Source organism: Anopheles gambiae, chromosome 2 (genome assembly GCF_943734735.2).
Source record: "Anopheles gambiae chromosome 2, idAnoGambNW_F1_1, whole genome shotgun sequence".
NCBI classification, from domain to species: Eukaryota; Metazoa; Arthropoda; class Insecta; order Diptera; family Culicidae; genus Anopheles; species Anopheles gambiae.
Genome location: NC_064601.1, coordinates 37,035,898 through 37,060,178, shown reverse-complemented (window position 1 = coordinate 37,060,178; position 24,281 = coordinate 37,035,898). Strand labels below are relative to the sequence as shown.

At 48.8% G+C, this 24,281-nt stretch overlaps 4 protein-coding genes across 4 annotated transcripts; 1 reads left to right on the top strand and 3 right to left on the bottom strand.

The window, feature by feature from the left end:
• Nucleotides 1-448: 448 nt before the first annotated feature.
• LOC5667625 (uncharacterized) lies at nt 449-2,053 on the bottom strand. Its single transcript, XM_001688277.2, has 2 exons — nt 1,015-2,053; nt 449-927 (listed from the first exon to the last, which is right to left on the bottom strand). The coding sequence occupies exons 1-2, from the start codon at nt 1,808-1,810 to the stop codon at nt 620-622; spliced, it is 1,104 nt and encodes a 367-aa protein (XP_001688329.2). The 5' UTR covers nt 1,811-2,053; the 3' UTR covers nt 449-619.
• Nucleotides 2,054-3,056: 1,003 nt separating this feature from the next.
• Nucleotides 3,057-4,427, bottom strand: LOC4576878 (protein apnoia). Its single transcript, XM_001230831.2, has 3 exons — nt 4,201-4,427; nt 3,579-3,712; nt 3,057-3,493 (listed from the first exon to the last, which is right to left on the bottom strand). Exons 1-3 carry the CDS (start codon nt 4,319-4,321, stop codon nt 3,362-3,364), a joined length of 387 nt encoding a protein of 128 aa, XP_001230832.2. The 5' UTR covers nt 4,322-4,427; the 3' UTR covers nt 3,057-3,361.
• Nucleotides 4,428-9,145: 4,718 nt separating this feature from the next.
• LOC11176007 (uncharacterized) lies at nt 9,146-10,491 on the top strand. The gene has a single exon (XM_003436427.2). The coding sequence runs from the start codon at nt 9,349-9,351 to the stop codon at nt 10,192-10,194; it is 846 nt and encodes a 281-aa protein (XP_003436475.2). The 5' UTR covers nt 9,146-9,348; the 3' UTR covers nt 10,195-10,491.
• On the bottom strand, nt 10,383-21,672 carry LOC1272792 (acyl-CoA Delta-9 desaturase). The gene is made up of 5 exons (XM_311704.6): nt 21,518-21,672; nt 15,609-15,808; nt 15,369-15,528; nt 11,662-12,184; nt 10,383-11,561 (listed from the first exon to the last, which is right to left on the bottom strand). The coding sequence occupies exons 2-5, from the start codon at nt 15,765-15,767 to the stop codon at nt 11,174-11,176; spliced, it is 1,230 nt and encodes a 409-aa protein (XP_311704.6). The 5' UTR covers nt 15,768-15,808; nt 21,518-21,672; the 3' UTR covers nt 10,383-11,173.
• Nucleotides 21,673-24,281: the final 2,609 nt, after the last annotated feature.

Genomic DNA, 24,281 nt, shown 5'->3' with positions numbered 1-24,281 from the left:
AAAATAAAAATCGCCTTTGTATACCACAGAATGAGTTTATATCGATCTCTATTTCTGAATTGTTCCACAATTTTATCTGTTTTCTTACCTATTAGTTGGTAGTACCGAACGACACGTGTTGGTTTAGCAAACAGTCAATAAAACTCAGCCATATTCACCACCCCCAAGCAGTAAAACATATCTCATCGCAAATTGAAGGGCCCGTTACAAGACTTTTTTAATCACACCCTACACATACCTCAATCTTAAAATAAGGCACGAAAATTGGGGTTCAATTAGGCCCGTTGGCTGTTGGGGAGATTCACCCCATTGCATACACCAAGCTTCGTTCCCATTCCGTGTACGAGCACTTAGCCCGGAAATGAGAACCAACGATCAAGCCACACCGTCCCTTGACCTACCTTCCTTCCAGCTTCGAGTTTCGGGATTCGAGTAAAAACCGAGTATCAACGTTGTTTGTTTATGTTTATTGTGTTTTGTACCGGCTTAGAGCCATGCTTTGCATTAAATCTACCATATTTCCTACCATAATACGCTCTTTGTCTACACACACACAAACTCTCATACACGCACAGTCATCGGTCTGTTTGTCTGTCGCATAAATAGGTTCGCGTGGCGGCTAATTCACCCAGCCGCTCGGCCGCCCCTCGGCCAGATAGGCGAACCCTTCGCTCGACGGTTCGTACCGCCGGTCGGGCAGATCCTTCACGTACACGTCCCGGTCCTTTTTGGTAAAGTTTTTGAACGCCCCGAGCAGCAGCAGGAAGATGGCCAGCTTGCCCGCCATCAGCGACTTGAGCAGGAACAGCTTGACCGCCGTCAGCATGAACGGTATCACGGCGGACTGGATCAGGAAGGGCAGTATGAACAGTGGCAGCACGTAGCGAAGCATCTTCTTGCCCCCGATGCCGCCGCCCGCCTCACGTCCTGCAAGAAGGAGGGATTGGGAACGAAACGGGCGCATAATGGTTAAAAATGCGTCTCTTGCCAGTAGGCTTTTGTCTCACAACTTACCCGTGTTTAGCATGTCTCGCACAATGTCCTGGTTTAGCTTCACCTTGACAATGTTGTTCGGCTCGTCGATGGTCATGTTCAGTACCGGCGGGAACGTGTACTGCTTGACGCGCTCGGTTGGCTTTTTCGCACCGGAGCCCGCAAGCTCATCCGTCGCTTCGTCGCGCCCTTCCCCAGCTACACGGCCCTCCACCTCCTCCAGGATGTTTTCGATCAGATCGTACTGCTTCGCCTTGTCTGCATTCCACCCGAGCGGATCATCTTCATCCTCCTCGTCGTCGTCGTCGTCGTCGTCTTCATCATCCTGCACGGTCGCGTCGTCGATCTGTATGTCGTCCGGGCTGTGCTCCAAAACCAGTGGAACGGCACGCACTTCATCATCTGCCTGTGGTGCTGGTGTCGCTACCACCTCAACAGCCTCGACCGCCCGATCCGGAACGGCAGGCGATCCAACAACGGTACCGTACCTGGTCCGCACACGACTGCTGAACACTGGCGCAGGCTTAACCTTAAGCTCTTCCGCCACTTGTACACTGTCGGCGGGGCTAAGCACTGGACCGGTCTGGCCGGTCGCCGCTTCCTGCACTGCTGACCGCGTTTCCAGTTCGCTCGGTTCCGGAGGCTTCGCATTTGGGGGATCTTCAAGTCGGGCCGCTTTCAGCAGCTGCGCCTGCACGTCGACACTTTTCGCCTGCCACGATTTGCGCATCTCGCCCCGCGTGGACGGTAACGGGCAGCAGGCTAACACCACAAACAGTAGTGACACACTGGTGGTGCCAGAAAACTTCCGTCCCATTATTGTTACCTTCTTCTCAATCCACTAAACCCAACACCACAAAAAAAAGACAATGAATCGGCACCACCAAACGAATCGCCTCTGTTAGATCCTAAAGCGGTTGTTCTAAACCACACTACGCGCACTTGTTGGCAGCGAACCGGGAGCACTACCACCGGGAACTACCGGGAGAGCTGTTCGGAAAACCGTGCCTCGACAGCTGCACCACACTGGACGGAATGGCGAAAACCGTTGCTCGCTGGATGATTATATTTTATTGAAAACTCTTGCCACAATTTTCCCATCTCTTTTTCCCCGGAGTCGCTCCGTCTCGATCTTGCTGCTTACCGCTGCTTCCCGCGATCACTGGCTGCCAGCCTGCTAGTAGTTGTGTGTGTGTGAACCACTCGAGATCGCTTCAACGCACGTCTCCGTTCCTTTTCACCTTATTCTTCGTACGTTCCGTAGCCCATCTGGGCCTGAAGTTGTTATACTGGCATCTCGCGGCAGGCCAGTTTTCCCGCTCCGTCGGCATAGCCCCCCTTGCTGCTCCTTCCCTGTTTCCCCACCGAACGTCGCATATGTCGCACGCAGGCAAACTGGCACGGCAAAAGCCATACATTTGCTCGTCCCACCACCTACCCCGGGCACCATCCCACCCTTCGGTGGCTGTGGAAGATGCAATTTTCCTCCCCTCCCTTTCACATTCGCAACGCATCAAAAATGTCCGTTGTTATCGTTTTATGATAATTTGCAACCCGCGCGGTGTGCGTTAATTTGTGAGACGAAAGTGAAAAGCGCGCATCGTTAGGCGAGGTGCGAGGCAAAACTGCATCCAAAAAGTGCATCGGCCCTTATTGTTGTGCACAAAGCTAGAGCGAAAGAAAATGTCCACCAAATGAAGGAACCAAAAAAGAAAAAGCGCCGCATCTCCACTGCAAAACGCCGCCACTGCCACTGCGCGTGACACATTCGTTTGCCACACGAATGAGGTCCCTGGAATCGTCGCGTTCCAGATCTAGATCAGGTTCCCTTTTCTGGCGATCCTACTGATCTCCGTGATTGGTAGAAGAGTGGGGGAGAGTGGTAGGAAAAAGCATTAGTAACGTGTTTTGCGCTGCACAGACCCAATCGTGACGATGGGGCGCACGGGCGACAATTAAAATTGGACGTGCGTGCGCGAGCTGCCCACAACGGAAAGGGCACGGAAGGGAGGCAGAAGCAACAAATGAAGAAGTTTAATAATAAGAAGTGCGAGACCAGAATGTTTAATTTCGGAGAAATTTATTGTCACAAACGCTCACAACGCCGAAAAGAAAGCAAAAAATAAAACATCGTAAGATTTGCTTAATCGTGACTCGTGGCCCGACTTCGGCTCGATCGTGCATTATCGGTGGCCTACATTTGCGTTTGAGGAAGAGAGGGGGGGGGGGGTCTTCGTGTCTTCCCCCTCCTACATTCCCCGTCTCTAGATCGACCTAGATCGATTGGCATCGTATGCAGAAATAAATAAATAAATAGTTCATTACGCTCAACACTACGAAACTAAAGGTGCGGGGGCCGCTTCACTTTTCACCAGTCCTTGTACACGAGCGGTATCGGTGCCGGGGCGGGTGCACTGTAGGCAACCGGCACTGGGGGTGGCAGTGGGGCCGGGAAGCTTCTGGCAATGACTTGCGAGATGGTAAGCACCAGAAGAATCACCTGCAACAGGGAAAAGAGGGTAGTGAGCGCACACGTGTTACTGTTCTGTTATGGGGATTACTAAGAGCGTTTGCTTTGTACTTACACCGACACCCAAACCCTTCATCGAGACGACGGTCAGGGCGGACAGGAGCGTGGTGATGACGCCGACGACGAACGCGGCCGGTATCATGGCGAAGCTGATGCGCTTCAGGAAGTGGTGGCCAAATGTGCGTCCCTCTGGAATATGCGCGAAAAAAAACGGAGCGAAAATGTAACACATTTCTTGCCAAATAATGTCACGAAGCAGGACACAGGCACTTTAGATTAGTTCTGTGCTTTCTATTGAATTTTATCTTAATAACCAAACAAACAAATTGACAACGTCTTTGCAACAACACAGGGTAGGTTTCGTTCTTGGCCGTTCCACATCAGTGACGAGTCGTGCAACAAAACAGCGAGAGCAACTGAATAACGAACGCTGAGCCGCCTTTGCCCTGGTCCCGTTTGGCAATATCGATCATCAATATCGGCCGGCACACTGCACACAATGAGGTGATAAATCTGTTCCACACCACAGAGCCCGCCGGATCGGGTTGGAGTTGATCCGGAGTGGCACTGCTGACCCATTTCACTCAGCGATCGTTCGCGATCCGTTTTGTGCGTAAATTGCACAAAACAAAGCGCGCCAATCTGCTCTTGATTCAAGCAGGAGAGTACACACTAACCCGCGATATCGGCATCGAAACTGCTATCGGTAGCGGCACCGGCTTCAGCGGCACTGGCCAAACAGAACACTGCACACAGCGCGAGCGCACCGACCAGGAACGTACGGTAGAAGGAGGCCATTTTTCTGGGAGTTTTAGAATTTGAACCACTGTAAACACCACGGAGCGTACACGAGCACGATGCAGCTGGATGCGGATGAACAAACGAGTGACGATGGACTGTGGTTGTAGAAAATCGGCTAGATCGTATTTAAATCGATCGTGAGTCGCTGCGTGGTGGGTCCCTCTACAAAAATTTGTTGGAAGCGGGCGTCAAATTCCACCCGCCAGCCAAAAATGCGATGACAACTGCACGATTCCATTGTATGCATAAGGGAGTAGGGGGGGCCATGCGTCCGGAGTTCGATTTCCCCACGGTCAACCGTTACCGGCAGCACGGTTTTATGGCTTTGCTTCCTACCTGGTGCGTCCGGCCGCTCCCATCATTCTCCCAATTGGCCCGTTCCCATATGCGCGGGCGTTGGCCCACTGGTAAAGTTCTCCCCATTTTCGGAGGACGATTTGAGTGTCGCTAGGCATGCGCTACTGTCAGATTGCTGGCTTGAGATCCACACACGCATACACACGTACGTGCGGTATGCGGACGTAACATTTAAAGTGCAAACCCCGGGTGCGATTTCACCCTCTACCATAATCGCCGGGAAAACTCTCGCTTTCGATCACTTTCCTCGCGCGCCCATAAAAGGGAAACCCCCTTCCGGCCTGCCGGATGCAAATCAGCAAATCATACAACAGCTGGCTGACCCATTGACGGGTTGCCATGATAAGCAAGTACGCGCACAAATGCTGCTGGCAACAGTGTTGTGATGCGCCGATTTGGCACAGTATATAGCACAGTACGGTGGAAGGGAAAAGATAAAAGAGGAGAAAAGCAACAACCTGATCTGTCACACACACGTGCACACACACACACGGTGTATTGGCGAGATCCAGTCGGGTGGAAAATGGCGCGAAAACTCGTCAAACGACCGAGCGAGCGGGCTGTCGACAATATGGATCAGAGATGGCGATCCTGTTCGCGATCTCCCGTCGACCGGTGGACCACATCCGCATTGGGCCAGCGCACCTGGGCTAAGCGGTTAATTGCAGCCCACTGCGCAGCCGTCAATTACAGTGGATGAGTTTTCTCGGACCACGGCTTCAAGGGCACAAGGGCACTTTCCACGGGGGCATAGCACCAGCGGAGCCTCTTGCTTTATCAACTTTTCTAGCGCGGATCGCACGACCACGAGTCCCGCGGTCTTGTTCTGCAGCTTTAGTTTCACTTTTCAATCATCTAGCAATAATGTGGCGTCTGTTTGATTTGCAGGATGATCGAGCGAAATGGAGCATAATTTTCGTTCATTAGCCCAGCACACTGTACGGTTGATCTAACGCTGGTGGAGGGGGGGCTAATCAATGCTTGCACGGGTCAATTGTTTTGTATGCAATGTGCACGGTTGCACGGATGCACTCGATTGCACTGTAGCAAGGGGGTAGCGCGTTGTCAAATGAGGCAAATGTCAGAAAACGTTTTGTACGCATTAGCAACACGTTTGCTGATAATTAGAAATGATTAACTTTCTAGCAGACAGACGATCGGCCAGAGCATCTGTGTTTGGTGTGCTTTATGCGTGAAGCTGATGATGTATAACATTGGGAAATGGTGACCTTTGCAAGAGATCAGGTATCTTTGAAAACATCACTTAATCAATGAATCGGAAACATTCCAAAAATCGCTTTTTTTGTTTGTGGCGAAAATGAAAAGCTCTGTACTCCAATTGTTTTGTCGTAACGAGTGAACTACTTTAAATTGGAATTGAATTGAAGGTATACCCTTCCCAACCCATTTGAACTCATTTTGTAATTTGATTGTAACCCTCTAATTTAAACACTCGCTTACAATTTCAATTTAAAATATTCAGATTCAGTTTTTGTACAAAATTTTTCTCATTAAGAAGGGTATTTGTAGAGTATTTAGATTTGATCGTTATGCGAAATACTCGTCATAAAGGGTACTCGTTATAAGGAGTTCCAGTGTATTATTTGGGTATGGCTTGTTAACTTTTGTAAAATGCACCAAACAAAAAAAATTTCCAAATATCCGCTGAATTTGCGTTTATTAATTGTAAGTGATCCTTAATATTGGGGAAAATATTCAGCCACTTTCTCAAACTCGATCGAAGCCGAAACGATTGAAGCGGTTGTCAAAAGTGACATAAAATAGTAGTTTGCTCTGAGGTTTTTAGAACATTTAGCCATATTTTACGCATTACTGAGCAGCATAATCATGAAATAAATTAAAGCAACCATTGTATGAAAGCAACTGCAACTACCGTTCCTCTTCGAGTTCGAGTTTGGGAAAGTGGCTAATTAATTTCGCTGCTGGGTAGTCAATTATGACTTGATTAAAAAAATGACATGGTACATTTGTAGTAACCTGAAATTGTGCTAGAATTTGGAGTTTGGCCGGTATCGTGGTACAGTACCGTCAAATCGTACGACTTAACAACATGCCAGTCATGAGGTTCAAGTACTGAACGGAATGTGCGCCTATATGTAGCACTGACTATCTTGCTATGTGTAATCAATAAGTCAATGAAAGCCCACTAGTAGTATAGGCAGACCTTGACCGACAACAGTTGTTGTGCCAAAAAAGAAGAAGAAGTAGAAGGAATTATGCTATTTCATTTATTAAAAATGATGGCTTTTACGGTTGCTCCTCACCCCAATGACATCATTTAAGTGATAGAAAACGTTGAATACTAAGGAAAATCACTATATTCCAGGTGATCTACTTACATTATTGGTACATTTGCTCTATTTTTGTACACTCCAAAACAAATTAGTATTATGTTAAATTTACATCAAACCTTTTTTCTGCCAATGATCACGACTTGCTCATATGTTCTTTCTGCCTGTATAAAGTAGCAAGCGATCTTGTTGTACATCATATGACGGTTTACTTTTTAATAAATTAGAATACTAATAATTATGTTAGACTTGTGGCCTTTGATTCCATGGATAAAATAAACTATTTTCCGTCTAACACGTTTAGTTCGTCTATAGGCGACAATAAAACGGTTCTTGCGGTATAGTTGTCCGCCTGAAGGTATGCAATCTAATGTATGGCTTAATTTTTTCATCAGTTTGGTTAAATAATTATTTATGCTATTGATCAGAAATTTTGTTGAAATGATTTAAAATATGCATAATTTTACAGGAATAAAGTGTATTATTCAAACATCGTATTTTACTGTCGTTCTCCACAAGGCTTTCTTAAAACAAGACATGATAAAAATGATTGCTTGGTCAGTTCAAATGTTGTTACCATTTTGCTTATTATAAAAATAGAACAATGCTTATTTCGTACGTTTACAATACATCGTAAAAATATAAAAATGATCTATATTAAGAGGTATAAGCTACTACAAATCTAGGTTTTCAATTTTTTATCTATTATATTAGTAAACAGTTTATTAACATGTTTTCCAAAGTATGTGATAACTTTTATGAAAACAATCATTTCTGAGAGAAATGTAAGCATTTAACACATCGTGTACAATCCTGATAGAATACACTACAAAGTCGGAACAAGTACAATTATTTGCATGGTTAGCATTTAAAAAATATAAAATACTTTCAAATAGCACATAACATTTAGTGCTCGTCTTAGTAGAGGCGCTCGCTTTAGAAATGCGTCCCCACTACCCATCTCGCTAATTCTAAGACGCAATTACCGGTGCAGTGAAAACGCACCTTCTTCTTCTGTAAAACCTGCTCGGCAGGTCGGATCAGTCGAATAAGCAGAGCAAAGCTGCCCATGATGATGCGTTGTCGATCGCGATAAGTGTCGAACCGAACATGCATTTCCACTCATCAGCTTCATCCCGGTGACGCAGTGAGCGAAAGAAAGTAAATAGCTCCCTAACAGATTACTTACCGTTAATAAGTGCGCGTCCGCTTATCGTCTCCCAGCTCCCCAATCTCATCAACAGGTCTTGCTACCCCGCTTCCGTCCAAAACGGTTTTGAGATTCCACCTTAATCTCCCTTCAGGTAGCCGCGCTGTCACTTTTTTCCGGCTGCTGCCTCTCGGCATCAATCGGCAAACCCGTGGAAACTGCGCAAAGTACCGCGCGAACGCCGAATGTAGCGTCACCTGGCAGACGACGCATCGTTTGCCTTATACAGTGCGTGTCTGTACCGGCACTCGGGCCAAGCAGCAGCATACGTACAATTCCGGCATTCTATCGATCGATCTCGGGAATCGAGAGGAAAACGTTCGCATCCGTGCTGACAGTGTGTCCAAAAGTAAAAAAAAAGTAAATCCAAAACAACAGCAACTAGAAAAGCCCCTATCCCGAGATGAGAGCCGAGGCGGTGGAGAATTAACTGTAACCGGTCATTTTCATCCGCTCGAAAGATGCGTCGAGCGGTGCGAATGATGAGGCGAACCCGTTTCGGAAAAGGGGGCCCGAGACACGGGTCGAGTCGGATAGGAAATGGAACAGCACTTCGCCACACGCTCGCACGGTGACCGATTGCCGGGACCCAGATTCGCACAGGGACCGGAAGCAGGACGCACCAGCAGCGCGGTTTTCCAGCTGCGGGAGAAAGGAAAAGAGTTGTGCGGAGCTCCGCGCACGTAAAGGAAAGTGATCCATATTCTAACTCCTTCTAGTGTGCGCTGCGAAGTCTGCTGTTTGAAAATGTACCTCCACCAGCACCACCGCCATCCGGTGAGCCTGCAAATCCCGCGGGCGGAAGGTTACATCTTTGCGGCACGGTGGAGGCACGGTGCGGGAAAAATTGCGGTACTGCCTAGTGGTGGAGTGGTTTTTCCACTTTCTTCCGAGCGGCGATGCGTTTGCCGCACCGGCGAGAACAAGACATGCGGCTGGTAGATGCTGCCCGGGCTCAGTTATTGCTCAGCTTCGCGCGAGTTAAGATCAACTGCGTTGTGCTGCGAGCGGTTCCGAGTTGCACCGAGGCTGGCAGCGAATTTAAAAGCCGAGACCAAAGGGTTTGCTGTACGGCAAGTGAAAAAGCAGAAGTGAATTAAGCCAGCGGAGCACGCCATATTGTACGCCAACCGTAACCCGCAAGCATGGCAAGACGGTGCGCTTTTCTGCTGCTAACCGTAACGCTGTTGGCGCCAATGCGCTGCGAAACGCGCAAATACTTCCACAGTCGTTATTCGAGCAGCAGTAGTGGCAGCAGCAGCAGCAGCAGCAGCAGTAACTTGCACCGATCGAGCATCACCGATGGGTACGACAGCACCAGCTCCAGAGCGAGCAGCAGTGCCGCGTACATCAAAACGATCCCGTTGCGACTGCTCAACTGCCTTCAGCACGTGTCGCTCCTGGACTGTGGCAAGCTGTACCTTCTGCAGAACATGGAAGCGCGCGCCTACCGCTTCCCAAACACCGGCAACCTCACCCACGACGTGCAGGACGTGCTGCTGCCCAGCTACCGGAGCGCGGACAATCGGCTCTTCGCCGAGCGGCTGCTAGCGCTGAACGGCAGTGACGTCAACGAGCGGCTGGCGCGCGGTTTGCGCCTACTCTTCAACGAGCGCCTCATCGATCTGCAGCTGGTGCCGGGTGTGGCCGTACGCCTTACCCCGAGCGACACCAACGAGCTAGAGTTTTCCGTCCGCAAGGGCATCACGGCGACCGGCGACGGCGGTGCTCCGGCCGGTGCGGTCGGCCGCGACAAGGCCAAGAAGGGCGTCCGGACGGTGCTGCAGCTGGCGGTGCCGCTCGTGCTGCTGCCCTCGATGCTGCTGGCCGGCGTGCTGCCGATGGTGCTGCCCGTCCTCAAGTTTGCCACCATCTTCTCGAGCATCGTCAACCATGCGGCGCTGGCCGCAGCCATCATGTACCTGGCGCGGCAGCACGCCGCCGAGCAGGAAAGCAAACAGACGGTCTACTTTAACGCCGGCTACAACTAGGACGGCGCCCGTGGGCGTACAAGCACAAACTCCGAAACCAAAGAAGTGCTTCCCCACACAATTAGCTTCGCGACGACTCTTCGACGACAGGAAGAAGCTGACAAGGCTGCTGGCGAGCTGCTGGCAGGACAGCAATGGACGGGAATGGATCGAGACCCACCCACCCGTGATGGCGAGTGTGTGCTCGGTTCTGTTTCTGTGGTCTTTTTTTTGTTTTATTTAAACTCAAGCTTAAGCTAATTACTAAGATAGCGATAGACAAATAAATAAACGCGAACACTCCCGTTCTGCCCGGTTGCGATCTGTGCCCCTCTGTGCCCTGTGCGTTCTCTGTCGCGTTGGCCCACCCGATTCTGGCGTCATGTCATTGGTTGTTCGTTTAAGTTCTTCCCACTGTTCACTTTCGCTTCCGCTTGTCGCAAATGTCGCGCATTGGTGCAAATCGCAAAAGCCGTTTCTTACTGATTCAGGGCGGGGGAGAGAAAGGGCGCCTTTAGGAAAGGTTTAGGCCTGCCGCAAAAATCTTCCACAGCCCCTTTTCCCAACAAAAACCAAGCTCGAAAGCATTCACACTTGTCCGTGTCAAGTGCACTGTTCTGTATGCAAGATCGATCCATGTGTTTTTTTATCGCTCAAGCAATTACGAAAGAAAGGGAATGTATGTGTGTGTGTGCTCAAGACAGAGAGAAGGAGAGAGAGATAGATATAGGATAGAAAGCGTTAAAACAAAAAATAGTTAAACGTAACGTAACACCATCTCCCTGTGGTGTGCTTTGTGTCCCTGTGGTTCTCCCGTGCTATACAAACGCACACGCCCAACACTCATCGAGCGTATGTCCTTAGTGTGTGTTGTGTGGGCAGCCCTCCATCTCGCCCTGAAGTTGTGCAATAATGTGCTTCTCTCTAGCTTCTATCTTCTAATCCCCAATATCCCTCCCCCCCCCTCCCTCCCCTTCTCCCTCTTCCTCCATTGCTTGCACTAATCGGCCTTATTTCTGACGGTGGCATCCTGGCGGTCCTGCTCGTTCATGTCCTTATCGTCCCAGCCCCACACCGCCTGCTCCGACTCGTGATCGAGCTGGTTGACGTAGTCGACCATGCGCGCCTGCAGCTCCTGCTCGTTGTACTGGTGCGTACCGTCGCCGGTGCGCAGCACGCGCTTGCGTATCAGCTCGTCCGACACGGACTTCAGATCGTACGCCCAGCCGATGCGGGCGAAAAAGTCGATCGCCGCCGTCGTAAAGTTCGTGCTGTACGTGCCCAGCTCGGACGTTTTGTAGTCCCACGGGAACACGTGGTGATAGTTGTGCCAGCCCTCGCCGTACGCCGCGATCGCCACGAACGTGTTGTTGGTCGGCGAGATGTTGCTGCAAAACGGTGAATTTCGGGAGAACGTGGAACGTTAGTCAAAACTGTGAAATATTGTACGAAGTAGAAAGAAAGCACATTCGCGCCTCGCATGCTTACCGATCGTACGGCTTCGTGCCCCAGATGTGGGCCGCACTGTTCACCAGCCAGGTTGCGTTCAGCGACAGGACGTACCGGAAGATGGCCACCACGTACCAGGCGTTCGAGAACGTCTCGTCCAGATAGTAGTAGGCAAGGAAGGTCGGCAGGATGAAGCAGAACAGCGGCATCAGCAGGGCGTAGTAGCGCTTCTGGAACATCACGATCCCGTCCTGCTCGAGGTCGCTCATGTCGACGGCCCGGCCGCGCGCCTTCACGTCCGGATGCTTCTTCACCATCAGCCAGCCGATGTGCGAGAAGAAGAAGCCGCGGGTCGCATTGTGCGGGTCCGCATCGGTATCGGTGAACTTGTGGTGGACGCGATGGTCCCGCACCCACTCGTACACGCTGTTCTGGAACGCTAGCGTCTGCGCTAGCATCAGGAACAGGCGGAGCGGCCATTTCGCCTTGTACGCCCGGTGTGACCAGAGCCGGTGGGCGCCGGCCGTGATGCCGAGCGCACCGCACGAGCCCAGCGCGAGTGCTGTCCAGGACGAAGAGCAGAGAGAGAGAGAAAGAGAGAGAAAGAGAGAAAGAAGAAACGAATAATAATTAATACCGGTGAGCAATGATCGGTAACAGCGAAACGCGCAACGCACAAACACTTTTGTGATGCCCTTCGAACGGGGTAGCAGTTTTTACTTCCTGGCCCCTAAATTCCCACTCCCTCCGTGCGGGGTGGTGTGTGATGTGCCAAAAAGTGCTGCCGCTGACTTGCGCACAGCGCGGAAGATCGATAGCGCATTATCGACGATGATCGGCCCAATCTAAGTGAGTCGGTCAGTCGTATCGCGTGTTTGCGAGCATGATTGGACAGATCTGTTTTGCAATGGTTGTGTCGTTCTCCCGGCCCAGCCGGCTATTTTGCAACACACTAACTAGATCAACCGCCACTTTTACGCTTTTTTTTTACGTGACGGCGCAGGAAGTGAAGGTGCCAGGCGTACCTATTAATCACGATCATATTAATAGGGGAACGCAGCATAAAAAAATCCACGCTCATCGCAATGGGAACAATAAGGAAAGCACACACACACAAAAAAATCAATCAATGAACCCACTGCCGTCCCGCTAATGATGCGCGAAGAGTGTCTTCAGCAAGCTCATTTCTTCTGCGTCAATAATTGTATTGTGTGGTTCGTGTGCATTTTTTATTATTCCTATTATTGCCTTGTGATTATGTGCCCGCGATGTAAGTGATCTTCTCCGTGCAGCTAAGCGGCGTTTGAAATTTTGCCCATTTATCGTATTAAGCTGGCGATAAAAACCACTGCCACTGCCCTCACGTGCATGCGTGTGACCAATTTTGTGAACGATTCCCCATGACATTGACTGCCATTGGCATTGGCGTGGACGACTCACTGCCGATGCACAGTGAGTCACGCGCACCCGTGACGTGGGCCACCCCGCTGCCGACCTTTGCCCATTAAATCGGTCCCGCAAGTGTCGCCCGAATCCAGTACCGGGCGACAGTCGCTAAGTTTTGCTAATGGCCCTAGTCTCTCGCGACCCGAATTTCGGCGGCGAGCCATTTGCGCCACCACCAGACGAGGCGAACGAACTCCCGCCAAATGTCGTGTGCGTCATAGCGCACTTGGCAACAGCGACGGCAACCCATTTCGACGTCCACTCGCCGGCCATTCTGTAACCCATCCCGAACTCTCCCGAGCGTCATTAGCATTAGCGTTCTCCTGTGTTCCCGCCACTAACCAACGAAACTGGACTTTCGGGTGGACCACGTAACGAACAATAGGGTGGACGCGGCCCGGGGACGGGGTTGTTGCGTGTTATGCATCCACAATCCCTAATCCTGACCGCTGGATCTAGAACGGGGAGAGCAAACGGTTTCGCAAAATAATACCGTGTGCCAAACCCGCTGCCATTCATCAGGTCCGGCCGTGACGAACTGTCTACCGATCGTCGATCGCTTACGCAAGACAGCATTGATAGGGCGTTAGCAAGACGCTATCGATTGTCGATGCACGGTAACACAGCTACTGATACCGATCCAATGTGTTACAGCCGGATGCCAGCGGACGTTGGATAACGTTGCACTCTATCATCATCACGGCATCGCTGTGTCGCTCTTATCGATCTCGATTTGTGTAATTAATCTTTTTTGAGCACAAAACTTTCCCAACCACGTCCCGCCACGCGATGGCACGTTCCGGCTTCTGGTGAGCATTAATTGCGCATTAGACGTTGCCTTTTTGCGCTTTGGTGCAGCTTTCCCGACTGCATCTCTCCCGGCATATGCCCGCCCGCTTTCTTGTTGGACAACCCTTTCGATAGGCATGCAACAATGACCATCGCTGACAGGTGGCAAGTGTTGGGCACTCGACTCGCACCCGGACACCCGATTGTTTGCACTTTCCCTACCAACCTGGCAAACTGGCCCGGCAGTGTGGCTGGTTGCAAAAATCGATTTGTCATTTACCACCCCGGTGACGGTTGACCCTACCGCGCCAATGGCGCGGATGTGTGGCGACCCTTCCTGCAATCGGATCCCTTTTATGCCCTTTTTGCAAAACTTTCTCTTTCCATTTCGCCTAGGCTGGCGCTTCAACCGCATTACCGACCGAGTGCCGAGGAATGCTCGTACTGGCCTTGCCTGGGACCGCGTTCGGCGATTTATTTCCGGTTTTTATGCACGGGAAGATTCGATTGCCTCTGCTCATTTGTGTGTGTGTGTGTGTGTGTTTGTCTCCGGGCGGACGTAATGTAACGTCCCTTCGCGCGTCATCAGCGCGGAGCTTCATTAGCGCGGCGGCTGCCCACTACCAGTTTTTCGCTGCATTTCGTGAACCCTCAGGAACAATGAACCAACCGATCGCACCGCCACGATAAGACAAGGGCGCGGCAGCGGGAGCAACGGCAACACCCGTATTCGGATGCGGAGCAGTACTGCTGCGATCGACGACACATCGATCCACCACGATCGAATATTTCCGTCACGTCGCTGGACATTGTCTTGTGCTCGGGGGTTCTCCCCTCGATCGGTCGGGGACGATGACGTTGGTAGAATAAATCATTATCTGCCTCCGGTTCCCCCGCTCCCCGATCGGTCCCGAATGTGGTTCAACACACAAATCTCTATGTAGATATGAATATGCTTTTTTGAGATCCCTGCGGCACAGGTATGCGCCGAGATGCTTTGCATGCCGGTCACCCGGGAGGACCGTGCGTCAGGAAATGGTCGTAAATTCCACGCCACGGACCCGCGGTTCAATTCGTACACGCGAGATTCGGCTCATTATCGTTTCATCAACCGGAACGCGACCTAGGCAGCCATAAAGAGGATGATAAATCTCGGCCAGCGGGCGCATGACAATCTTGGGCTGTTTTTATATGCAAAGCTGCAACGCAACTATTGCTATCAGGCAATGCACTTGGTATGAAAAGGGGACAATTTGTCAGTGCGGAAGTGCAATGCCCATTTGTGCATGAGAACCGATTGAGCAGATGCACATGCACTGAAAGAGTATCCGTCAAGGTTAAGCCCTTGACCATGTCCGTTCAACATTTATGCAAAGAACCATAACCCCCGCCGATCATATTAGGTGCTAGAACATTTAACAGTATTTATTTCCTACATTTAGTGTTCTATTCTTGTGCACCTACATCCCCTAGTACCATTCGATCGATCATCCCCTTGCTGTCAAACTTACCAAAGAAAAATGTGCTCCATTTCGCCGACGTGACCAGCAGGTAGCTGCCGTACAGAAAGCCCAGATGCAGATAGATGAACGCAATGATGTTACGCCACACGTACACGTGGTGATACCGGCGCTCTCTACTCGCTATCGCAGCTTGCGTGGCATCTTTTGGCTGTTGGGGAAAATGAAGAGGAAAAAAGGGGAATCAAGCAACGGTAAGCAACGAAACCGCGGGCTCTGTCTGCCGCATACCTTAAGCTCCTCTGTAATCGGCGCCGGTTTCGGCGCTACGTTCAGGAAGGATTTGCTCTTGTACTGTTGCGTGCCAATCGATGCGTTGTTGTTGTTGTCCTCCTGCTCGATGCAGGCCTCCGCCAGCAGTATCGTGTTGCCGAGCACGTTCGGTGCCATTGCTGCTGCTGCTGCTCCTGCTGTTGTCAAAAGTCAGGCGCCTGAAAAAGAGGAAAAAGAGGGGTTAATCAAAACCATTTATGAAAGAGTTGCATCCATCCAGTGCATCGGTTAATTGGTATGGTGCAGTCGCAGGAGAAATTAACATGCCCTGGAGATGCTGCAACGGAAGGGAATGGATCACGAAAACGAAGACCAGGATGAGCTAACCCGGACACACCCTGGCAGACGATGGGAAGTATGTAGACAAATTCGCAAATAGGGGCAGTGCCAAAATATTGGAGAAAGTTTCTTCAGCCAGCCATCGGGGTTAACCTCTGAACCGGTTATGCTCTTGTTCCTGTTTTTACGGCGACGTTCGATGCACTTTACACTTCCACCCGATGTCGTCCCGATTCATCAGTGAAAACTGGACATGCAATCTGGCCTGCCACAAGTGAGAGTGAATCTGCGATCACTGCATGCCCTGCACGCGATAGCATGTGCGGTTTTCGTGTTTGTCTCTTCACTCTTCGCCCATTTTTTGGTCCTTTAGTGGCAATAGCGGATCACATCGCAACTCATCGCTTGTTGTTGTCCCTCCGAGCTTTGGGTTTGCTTCGATCACACCGAAACACTGAGTCACTTATTAGGCACTGGTTGGGCACGCCAAAGTTATCCATTATAATCACGTCCCTTTTCAGTGCCAGACCCGGTTCGCCACGGTCTCTCCCGGGCGATGACGAGTTTGTGTGACATTCGACTGTTCTTTTACGCCGCGTGGAATGAGGAAACGATCGGTTCTCAATATTCCACGTCGTACTGCCGCGATCGTGAAAGGGTACAGACGGTGACGGTGCGTTTGTTTGGTTTTAGGCAGGCCCATTTTAAAAAAGGGACTTCCATTTTCTAACCCACACCTAACCTACCCGGCGCCGATCTCGCTTTGTCTCCTGCCCGTCATTGGTATTCTTGCGTGTGATAATTAGGAGCGCGTTATGCGAAATTCTTCGTATCCCTTCCCCCCTTTGTTGCGCGTCCGCCTCAGTATGGCTGAATATGGGAGAATTATTTGAAGGTTTTTACGATCGAATTGAAACAATTGACGAAAACAATTTTACGACCCAAGGCGGGAGAATTGGCGTTTTGTGAAGGGAATTTCTAATGGTGTACTGAATGTAAGCAAATGGGCCACGAGGAACGGCTGTGGTAATGTTGTGAAATAGTGCTGATAACTTTTCACTTGTGAGAGTGTGAACAAATGCTTGATAAAATCGTATTCCAACACTAGTACACTATTGGTTTGTATAGTAACATCATAATAAACGATCATACAATGACCATTTGACAATGGAATTCGATTGCACTAGTTCTAGATCGCCACTGTAACCAGATGCGTCGATATATACCCAAGCAAGGCTGTGCCTAACGCGCGTGTTAGCGAAACGAAACAAAAAACTTCAACATACAGACGACGAACCCCCGGTGCGTACCCACAGCAAGACCTTACCAAGCTCCTTTGCAATGTGGGGCGCGTGTCTTTTTTTATATGATCTACACTATTTAGTTTCCTCACCCAGCATTGCAATTGTATGTAGTGTTTGCGTCGCCGTGATCGTCAGCGAAATGGGCTCCGGTGGCGAAATAGGGTCGCGTGTGACGGTGGGATCATAACCCAGGCCGGGGCGGCACTGATGCGGGTGTCGGATGCAATTGAACTTTTACGTTTATTAGTGCACCTGCTCGAAGCAGATTTGCTTTACGATGATGACACTTCCTCTGGGTGTGTGTTTTGGGAGGTTTGATGTATGGCTCGAAATGATGATCGCTATCGATCTGCTGCCCGACCTTCGCGTTGCTTTGGTAGTAAATCATCGCTTGCTGAAGGTCGTCTTGAAAGCTGGCGATCGAATATAGCGTAACCCACCCAAACTACTTGGCTCAACTTGCACACTAAACGCGATATTGCGGCGTACGCAAGTGAGAATACGCGGTTTCCCTTCATTGCTGGGGAGTAGTTATTACCCATTATAAATCGTTACCAACCAACCAGCTGGGAGAAGCAAAAAACTCCACACACACACAGTATTACTACCTTGCCGACATTCGTCTTGGGTCGCCAGTCATTGCCACCGGTTGCACACTTGATCTTGACCATCACTCCCCGGCGAACGTGTGCGTCTTCGTACGGCCGGCTAACCGACTAAGCTGATTGCGTTGGCTATGGTGATTTCAATTAGAAGTGTAATGCTACTATTTCTGCCTCCGTGCGTGTGTGTGTGTTTGTGAATGTCGAGCGTAGTGACTAGTTTTTATCTGCACACTCCTGCCCACAGCCTTGCGCGAAATAGAACTTGCAGTCACAAAAAGGGAGCCACGTGAACATAAAAGTGGAGCAAACATTCGCGCACTCGCGAGATTAGCTCGTCGATCCGTGTTGCGTATGTTGTAATACGGGCGGTTTACTTTCACCCCACCCCGAGCGGGCACACATACCCTTGGGGTGGCGTGCGGAATTTCACTCATTTCCGTTCCAGCGTGCCTCCAGGGGCAGGCTTCGGATGTTCGGAAGTTTTCCGGAATTCCGTAAAACCACCCGCACCACAAACCAGGTGCCGCCCTGTTTGGAGAATTTGACTCGTTTGTCCTCTACCGGTAGAAGGCGTACCACTGCAGCACCACCACCAAAATAGCAGACAAACAGACACGCACACACACAATAACTACCTCAAAAGTTCTACACACTACACTGGAGACAGGTACGGTCACCATCGGGGCTACAAGGCGATTTACAACGGCACAGAGCCGTCTTCGGACACTGGACAATGGTGGTGGTGGAGGTAGTGGATCGGACGCAAGACATCGAAGGAAGCAAGCGTACCACCCGTATCCGGACTGAACTGGTATGTGGATCGGCCGCCCTGCAAGGTACGTGACTACCGACACGGCGTGCAACAGCTGCAGAGGGCAAAGATTAGGTTTTATTTTGGAAAGCACCCCGAAAAGTTGTCACAGAGAGGACGGCCCGACTTTCCGTTCCTCTATCTGGTCCCTCCGCTCCATGGGCTTCCCCCGTTTGCTGGCAGGAAAACGCAACGGTACCGAAATAGCTCGCGTACATGCATGCACCAAGCGTACAAGCTTTTCTCCGAAAGCGAGCTTTTGCGGCAGCGAAGGGTGTCGCTGCGCAGGGGTCAACGACGGGCGGCTAATTAGAAAGAGCTGTGGACTGGCCCGCAAAAGTGTCGCACAATGGGACAACCCGTCAAGGCCGGGGTGTCTGGGGTTTGGGCGTTGAGTGATTGTGTTCTAATGGGTTGCTTAATTTTCGCTTTGCAACCGATTTGGCTGCAATCTGCAATGCAAAAACCATTATTTCGGCCCTGGTTGGTTCGATTGACGCGTGGAGGTGTTGTGATGGAGGGCGCACGCGTAGCTCATGGATTTGGTGAGTAATTTGGGATGCTCTTTGACCCACACGTAACATCCCCCCCCGCTGTCGTCACATCCTCGTTTTGGGATATCATAACTAGTAGCGCAATAAAAAGTGGTTAAGTGCTGGGGTTGGTTTGTTTTTGTTGACTTGCTTGCCTGCTTGCTTCAAACACAATCTCATTTGGCACAGTGGACGGGTACTGTCTTCACTTCAAATGGAGGCCCCTCCAAAAGTGACGTTTGCCATCCACGCAAGGTTAAAGATTTATTTCCCTGCTAACGAGAAAAATGGTGGCACATAAACACACACACACACACACACACCTTCCGGCCAAGGTTCGGTTGGAAGGCGAACAGTTTTTCTTAACACAAAGCTACCGCTTGTTGTGATTTAACGTCTGTTTTGAGGGAATCTGTTCGAAAGAAAGGCTGGAAGGAAGACACATCCATCTTGCAATGTTACATAAAGCCCACCACTGTCATGCGTACATGGAGCTCGAATGTTTGTAGATTCAAGAAGAGAAGCAAAGAGATGCTGAAGACCCAATTACCGACAAAGGTCATACCACCTAGTCCTGTATGTGACCCCGACGACACACCGAAGACGCCGTTTTCCCTTGACACAGTAACAGGTTGACCCACCCAGTGGAACATCCCCTTTGCGAGCCGGTGATGCCCTCTGGTACTGCACAGGGCCATGGTTAGGAAAATCGACCACCAGCTTCCAGGGATAATGCGAACGAGCAGCAACAGCAGCAGGTTTTGCCTGGCCCGAGGACACACCCGGCCCGGCTCTGCTATAACAGGTTTTATATGTCATGCCGCAGCATCCTGTGACTTCTGCACTCGCCTTACCATGAAAGGATTTGCACTCCGCCTCCCGCATGACCTTCGACCGCGGCAGATGAACAGGTTGACCCTGTCTGGGAGAGTGGAGATCACTAGATCACTGCAGATCACAGCAGTAGATCATGATTTTCTTCGCTCAATTGAACGCAATCCTCACTTGTAGCCTACCTGGATCGATTTATGCAAGCTGCACATTGTGCTAATTGGATGATCATTTTCCAACTTTAAGTCACACACATTTATTACCGAAAGCGCTCGCAAACAACCACCCAGCCAGTGTCAATCTGTTTCCATTGCAAAACAGGCGGGAGCAGCCGAAACAAAAAAAATGGCAAAACAAAACTGTGGCTGTGCTCCAAAAACCGTGACATTCGCAACACATGTCCCAGCGGGCCGTGAACGTGATCGACGGTAAGGAACGTGCCTGTCCGGTCAAGCAGTTGGCAGACCATTGGCCAGGTGCGTGTGTGTGAGTAGTGACCGACTACAACCTGGCTGGCTGGAAGTCAAAGGGCGCCTCTAGTACGTTTGCGCCGTTGTGACGATCGCCAAAGTTGGGGCAAATGATGAAATAATGCATCAGAATATGTTTGTCAGGCTTAGAGTAGTGACATTCAGCCAAGGTTAGAATTCTGCTTTCCAATTTGGCCAAATAGCCACAGTACTCACTCGCTGTAATCGAACGCAATCTACACACACTGTGCGCGCCCTGGTCGTGGTGTGGCGTACGCTGAGCGCAATGAATGTTTTGTGCGCAATGAACCATATGCCCTAAACCGGGCACGAGAAAATAACACAGGAAAAACGATATAAAAATATAAAAACAAATTCAAACGCACACACACACACACGCTAGGGACACATACACACAAATACACACAGCAGGTGAACTAAAAACAAAAGGTGTGCTGCAAAAATTGCTGACCAAACGACAAAGCAACTGCAGAAGCGCCTACCGAGCGCAGAGGCCTAAATCGTGCTCGGTTAGGTAAAAATGCTGCCCAAACACAGGCGACACGGGTTTGCGGTGGGTTTAAAATTAATTGTAACCAACTTATCGGTATAGTTGGCCGAGGATGAGGAAGGCTGGCAAGTTTTGGGCCGGTTGTCTCAGCAATACTTACACGCCGTCCAAAATCAAAGCGCTCGATGCGTCACACGCTTTGGCGCACGGTGTCGTTCAAGCAAAACTCACCTAAATTTCCACCAAACCAAAGCTATTTGTAGCACAAGCTTAACACACCAGGGATTAGATAGCTACACTGTGCCCCAACTGGAGGACCTTTGCACCGGCAAAGGGCCACAAAAACGCATCCCTTACGAACACACTCCACACACTCACAGGCGTTTGGTGTCAACACCGTTCACTAGGCTGCCTAGAAGGGGAACACACTAGGACCTGCCCAGGGATCGCAGGACGTCGGCAAAACAACACTTGGCACTTGGGACACAACAATCACTACGGTATGGGGACGTTGGTATATTACCTGCTTAGCGCTGCTGCTGCTGCTGCTGCTGGGTGTCGAAAAATGCTCGAAATGCTGTTTCCGGTGCGCTACGAACCGCTCGGTCTGCGTTCAGTCAGCGCAGTAAACGACGCACGGTGGCCGCGACGGTCTTTTATAAAACTTTTCCCTTTAACCTGCGCGTCGCCTACAGTTCTCCGACCGCGCCAGGCCCTTGCTTCCTGCCCCTTGCTTCGTGGGCCGATTTTCCCTCTCCTGTGCCCTCCCTTCCCCCCGGTGCTAAGCGTACCAGCGTGTACAGAGCGCAAACGTTCTTCATGTGCGCTGTACATGCGCTTTCGGCTCGGACACACTCTCACTCTCTCGTTCTCTCTCTTTCTCACTCGTTCTCTCGTTGTGCTGCCGTCCAAGTAGGTTCGCGCTCGTTCGCTCTTCCTTCAATCAGTTACCTTTTGCAGTTGTCCGTGCGGCCGGACAGAAACCGCGTGCTAACGATCCCTCCCTAACGCATCCCAATCATCATCATTGCGCGGGGAGCATTGACAACACACGCACACACATTTTTCGGCTGCAGCATATGATATTGCCTTCCCAAACCCCCAAGTACATCCCCCCACTCCCCTATTCCCTGCGGGTCACACCTGATCGGGACGGCAGAGATGCGGACGGCCGGCACGTAGAACCTTTACGCTGCTGCTACTGCTGCTGCTTCTCCGTATCGATTCGCATCGATCGAACAAGATCGCGCTGGGAAGGTCCTCCAGGGTGACCGCGGTGATGTTGCCCTACGCTCATACCCGAGCTCCCGGAAGGAGGGAGTCGGGGAAGTTCGGCCTTTACCGTAGACAACGCAACCGGAATTGTTTGTTCGGATTTTGGGCATCCAATACCAGCGCACAATTTGTCTATTGTCTTTTTGGTGTTACCAACTTGTGTGGAATGATTCATCCGTACCGCCAGATGGGGGCTGTTGTAGTTGTAAAAAAAAAATATAATTACAGGTTTAAGATTAGTTTTTGTCATGCTAAAAGAAAAGTAATCGCATCCTTCTTGTCGCTTTTGCGCATCGGCTCTTATGTAAATGGTCTTTTGCATACAATTTTTAGAAGGCTTTTAACTAATTGTGATTTACCCTTATCAAATACATATGCTACCCCGTACTTTAGGAATCGTAAGTTGCTTAACACTTTAAGTACCAGACCATTTTTGTTTATGTTTCCCCGGGATACTTTTGGTTTACATTTTGTATGACTATCATCACAGTGCTTATTTATACAAAAACTTATTAGTGGATGTTAAGACACCCCTTCAATTCTTGGTAAATTGAACTTTCAAGCCCTCATTAGGAGGTTAAGATCCAGGACACTATTCAACATAGAATTCAGATCGTCTAATTGAGGATCCAACGATCCCTTATTAAAAATGATAAGTGCTTATAACTCGCTAGGAAACAATGTGGACTTAAACTTAAATTTAAACAATTTACGGACCAAGGAGTTTATGTTATTAATTTATTTATTTGGTTATATTGACGGTTAAACTAGTTATGTGTATTGATGCGTTTTTGTATTTGAGTTTTGTTTCCATTATTCTGTAGCATTAATTTTAGAAATAAGTATTTTATGCAAGCTTACGCAAACTGAATAACTTTCGGAATAATAATAATAATAATAATAATAATAATAATAATAATAATAATAATAATAATAATAATAATAATAATAATAATAATAATAATAATAATAATAATAATAATAATAATAATAATAATAATAATAATAATAATAATAATAATAATAATAATAATAATAATAATAATAATAATAATAATAATAATAATAATAATAATAATAATAATAATAACAATAATAATAATAACAATAATAACATAATAATAATAATAATAATCATACAGCCAGGTAAGCGTTATTGAAGTTGATTGCGTGAGAAAAAGTGATGAAATTATAAATTTCTAGACTTTTTGGAATGTTTTCTTGTGGTTTTCGCATTTTATGTTGGGAATTGTATCATCAGGTTGGAAATACAGTATGGATAGGATTTCAACTAGATGTTTCATTTATGAAATGGAAGTACCAATCATGTATACATCGTAGGTCAACATTTAGTGGATATTTTAATATTTATTTGATATCTATTTGATATCTTTAAAATTGCAACTAAAATTAGAATATATCTGGTTACATTCATCAAAGGAATTGTTGTTTTTGATTCAGATTTTTTATTTTAGGCTATTAATGGATATTCTTGGAATATTGAATAATATAACAATAAAGTCTTTTAGCATTTTTTTACATATTGTTACAACTTGCTGATGACAGATCGGTTTATCTTTTAGAAGAAATTTATATTTAAAATCCCAGAAAACATAACTGGCTATCATATCATGATATATCATGACTTTACTTTAGGAATCATTAGTTGCTTAAAACAGGGTTGGCTTTTTAACAAAGCACATTTAATCAACTATTTATAATTTAATTTAATATTTCTTCGTTTAAAAGCTACTAAATCTACTTCACTTTCGCTTGCGATTTTCGTGATCATTTAAGGTGATTACTGATTTGGACAGTTGTTGTCTGCGTCATTCGCAAGACTAACGAAAGGCCTTGCTCCATATGATGAAATTTAATGCACAGCAAGACCATTTACGGTTGTATTGCATTGTTTTTTTAGTCGAAGATTAGACAGTGTTTTATGTCTAGGATTGGTAATTTTGACAGAAATAAGACTAAAGATGTAGGTGTCGATTTTTTTATAAGGTTGT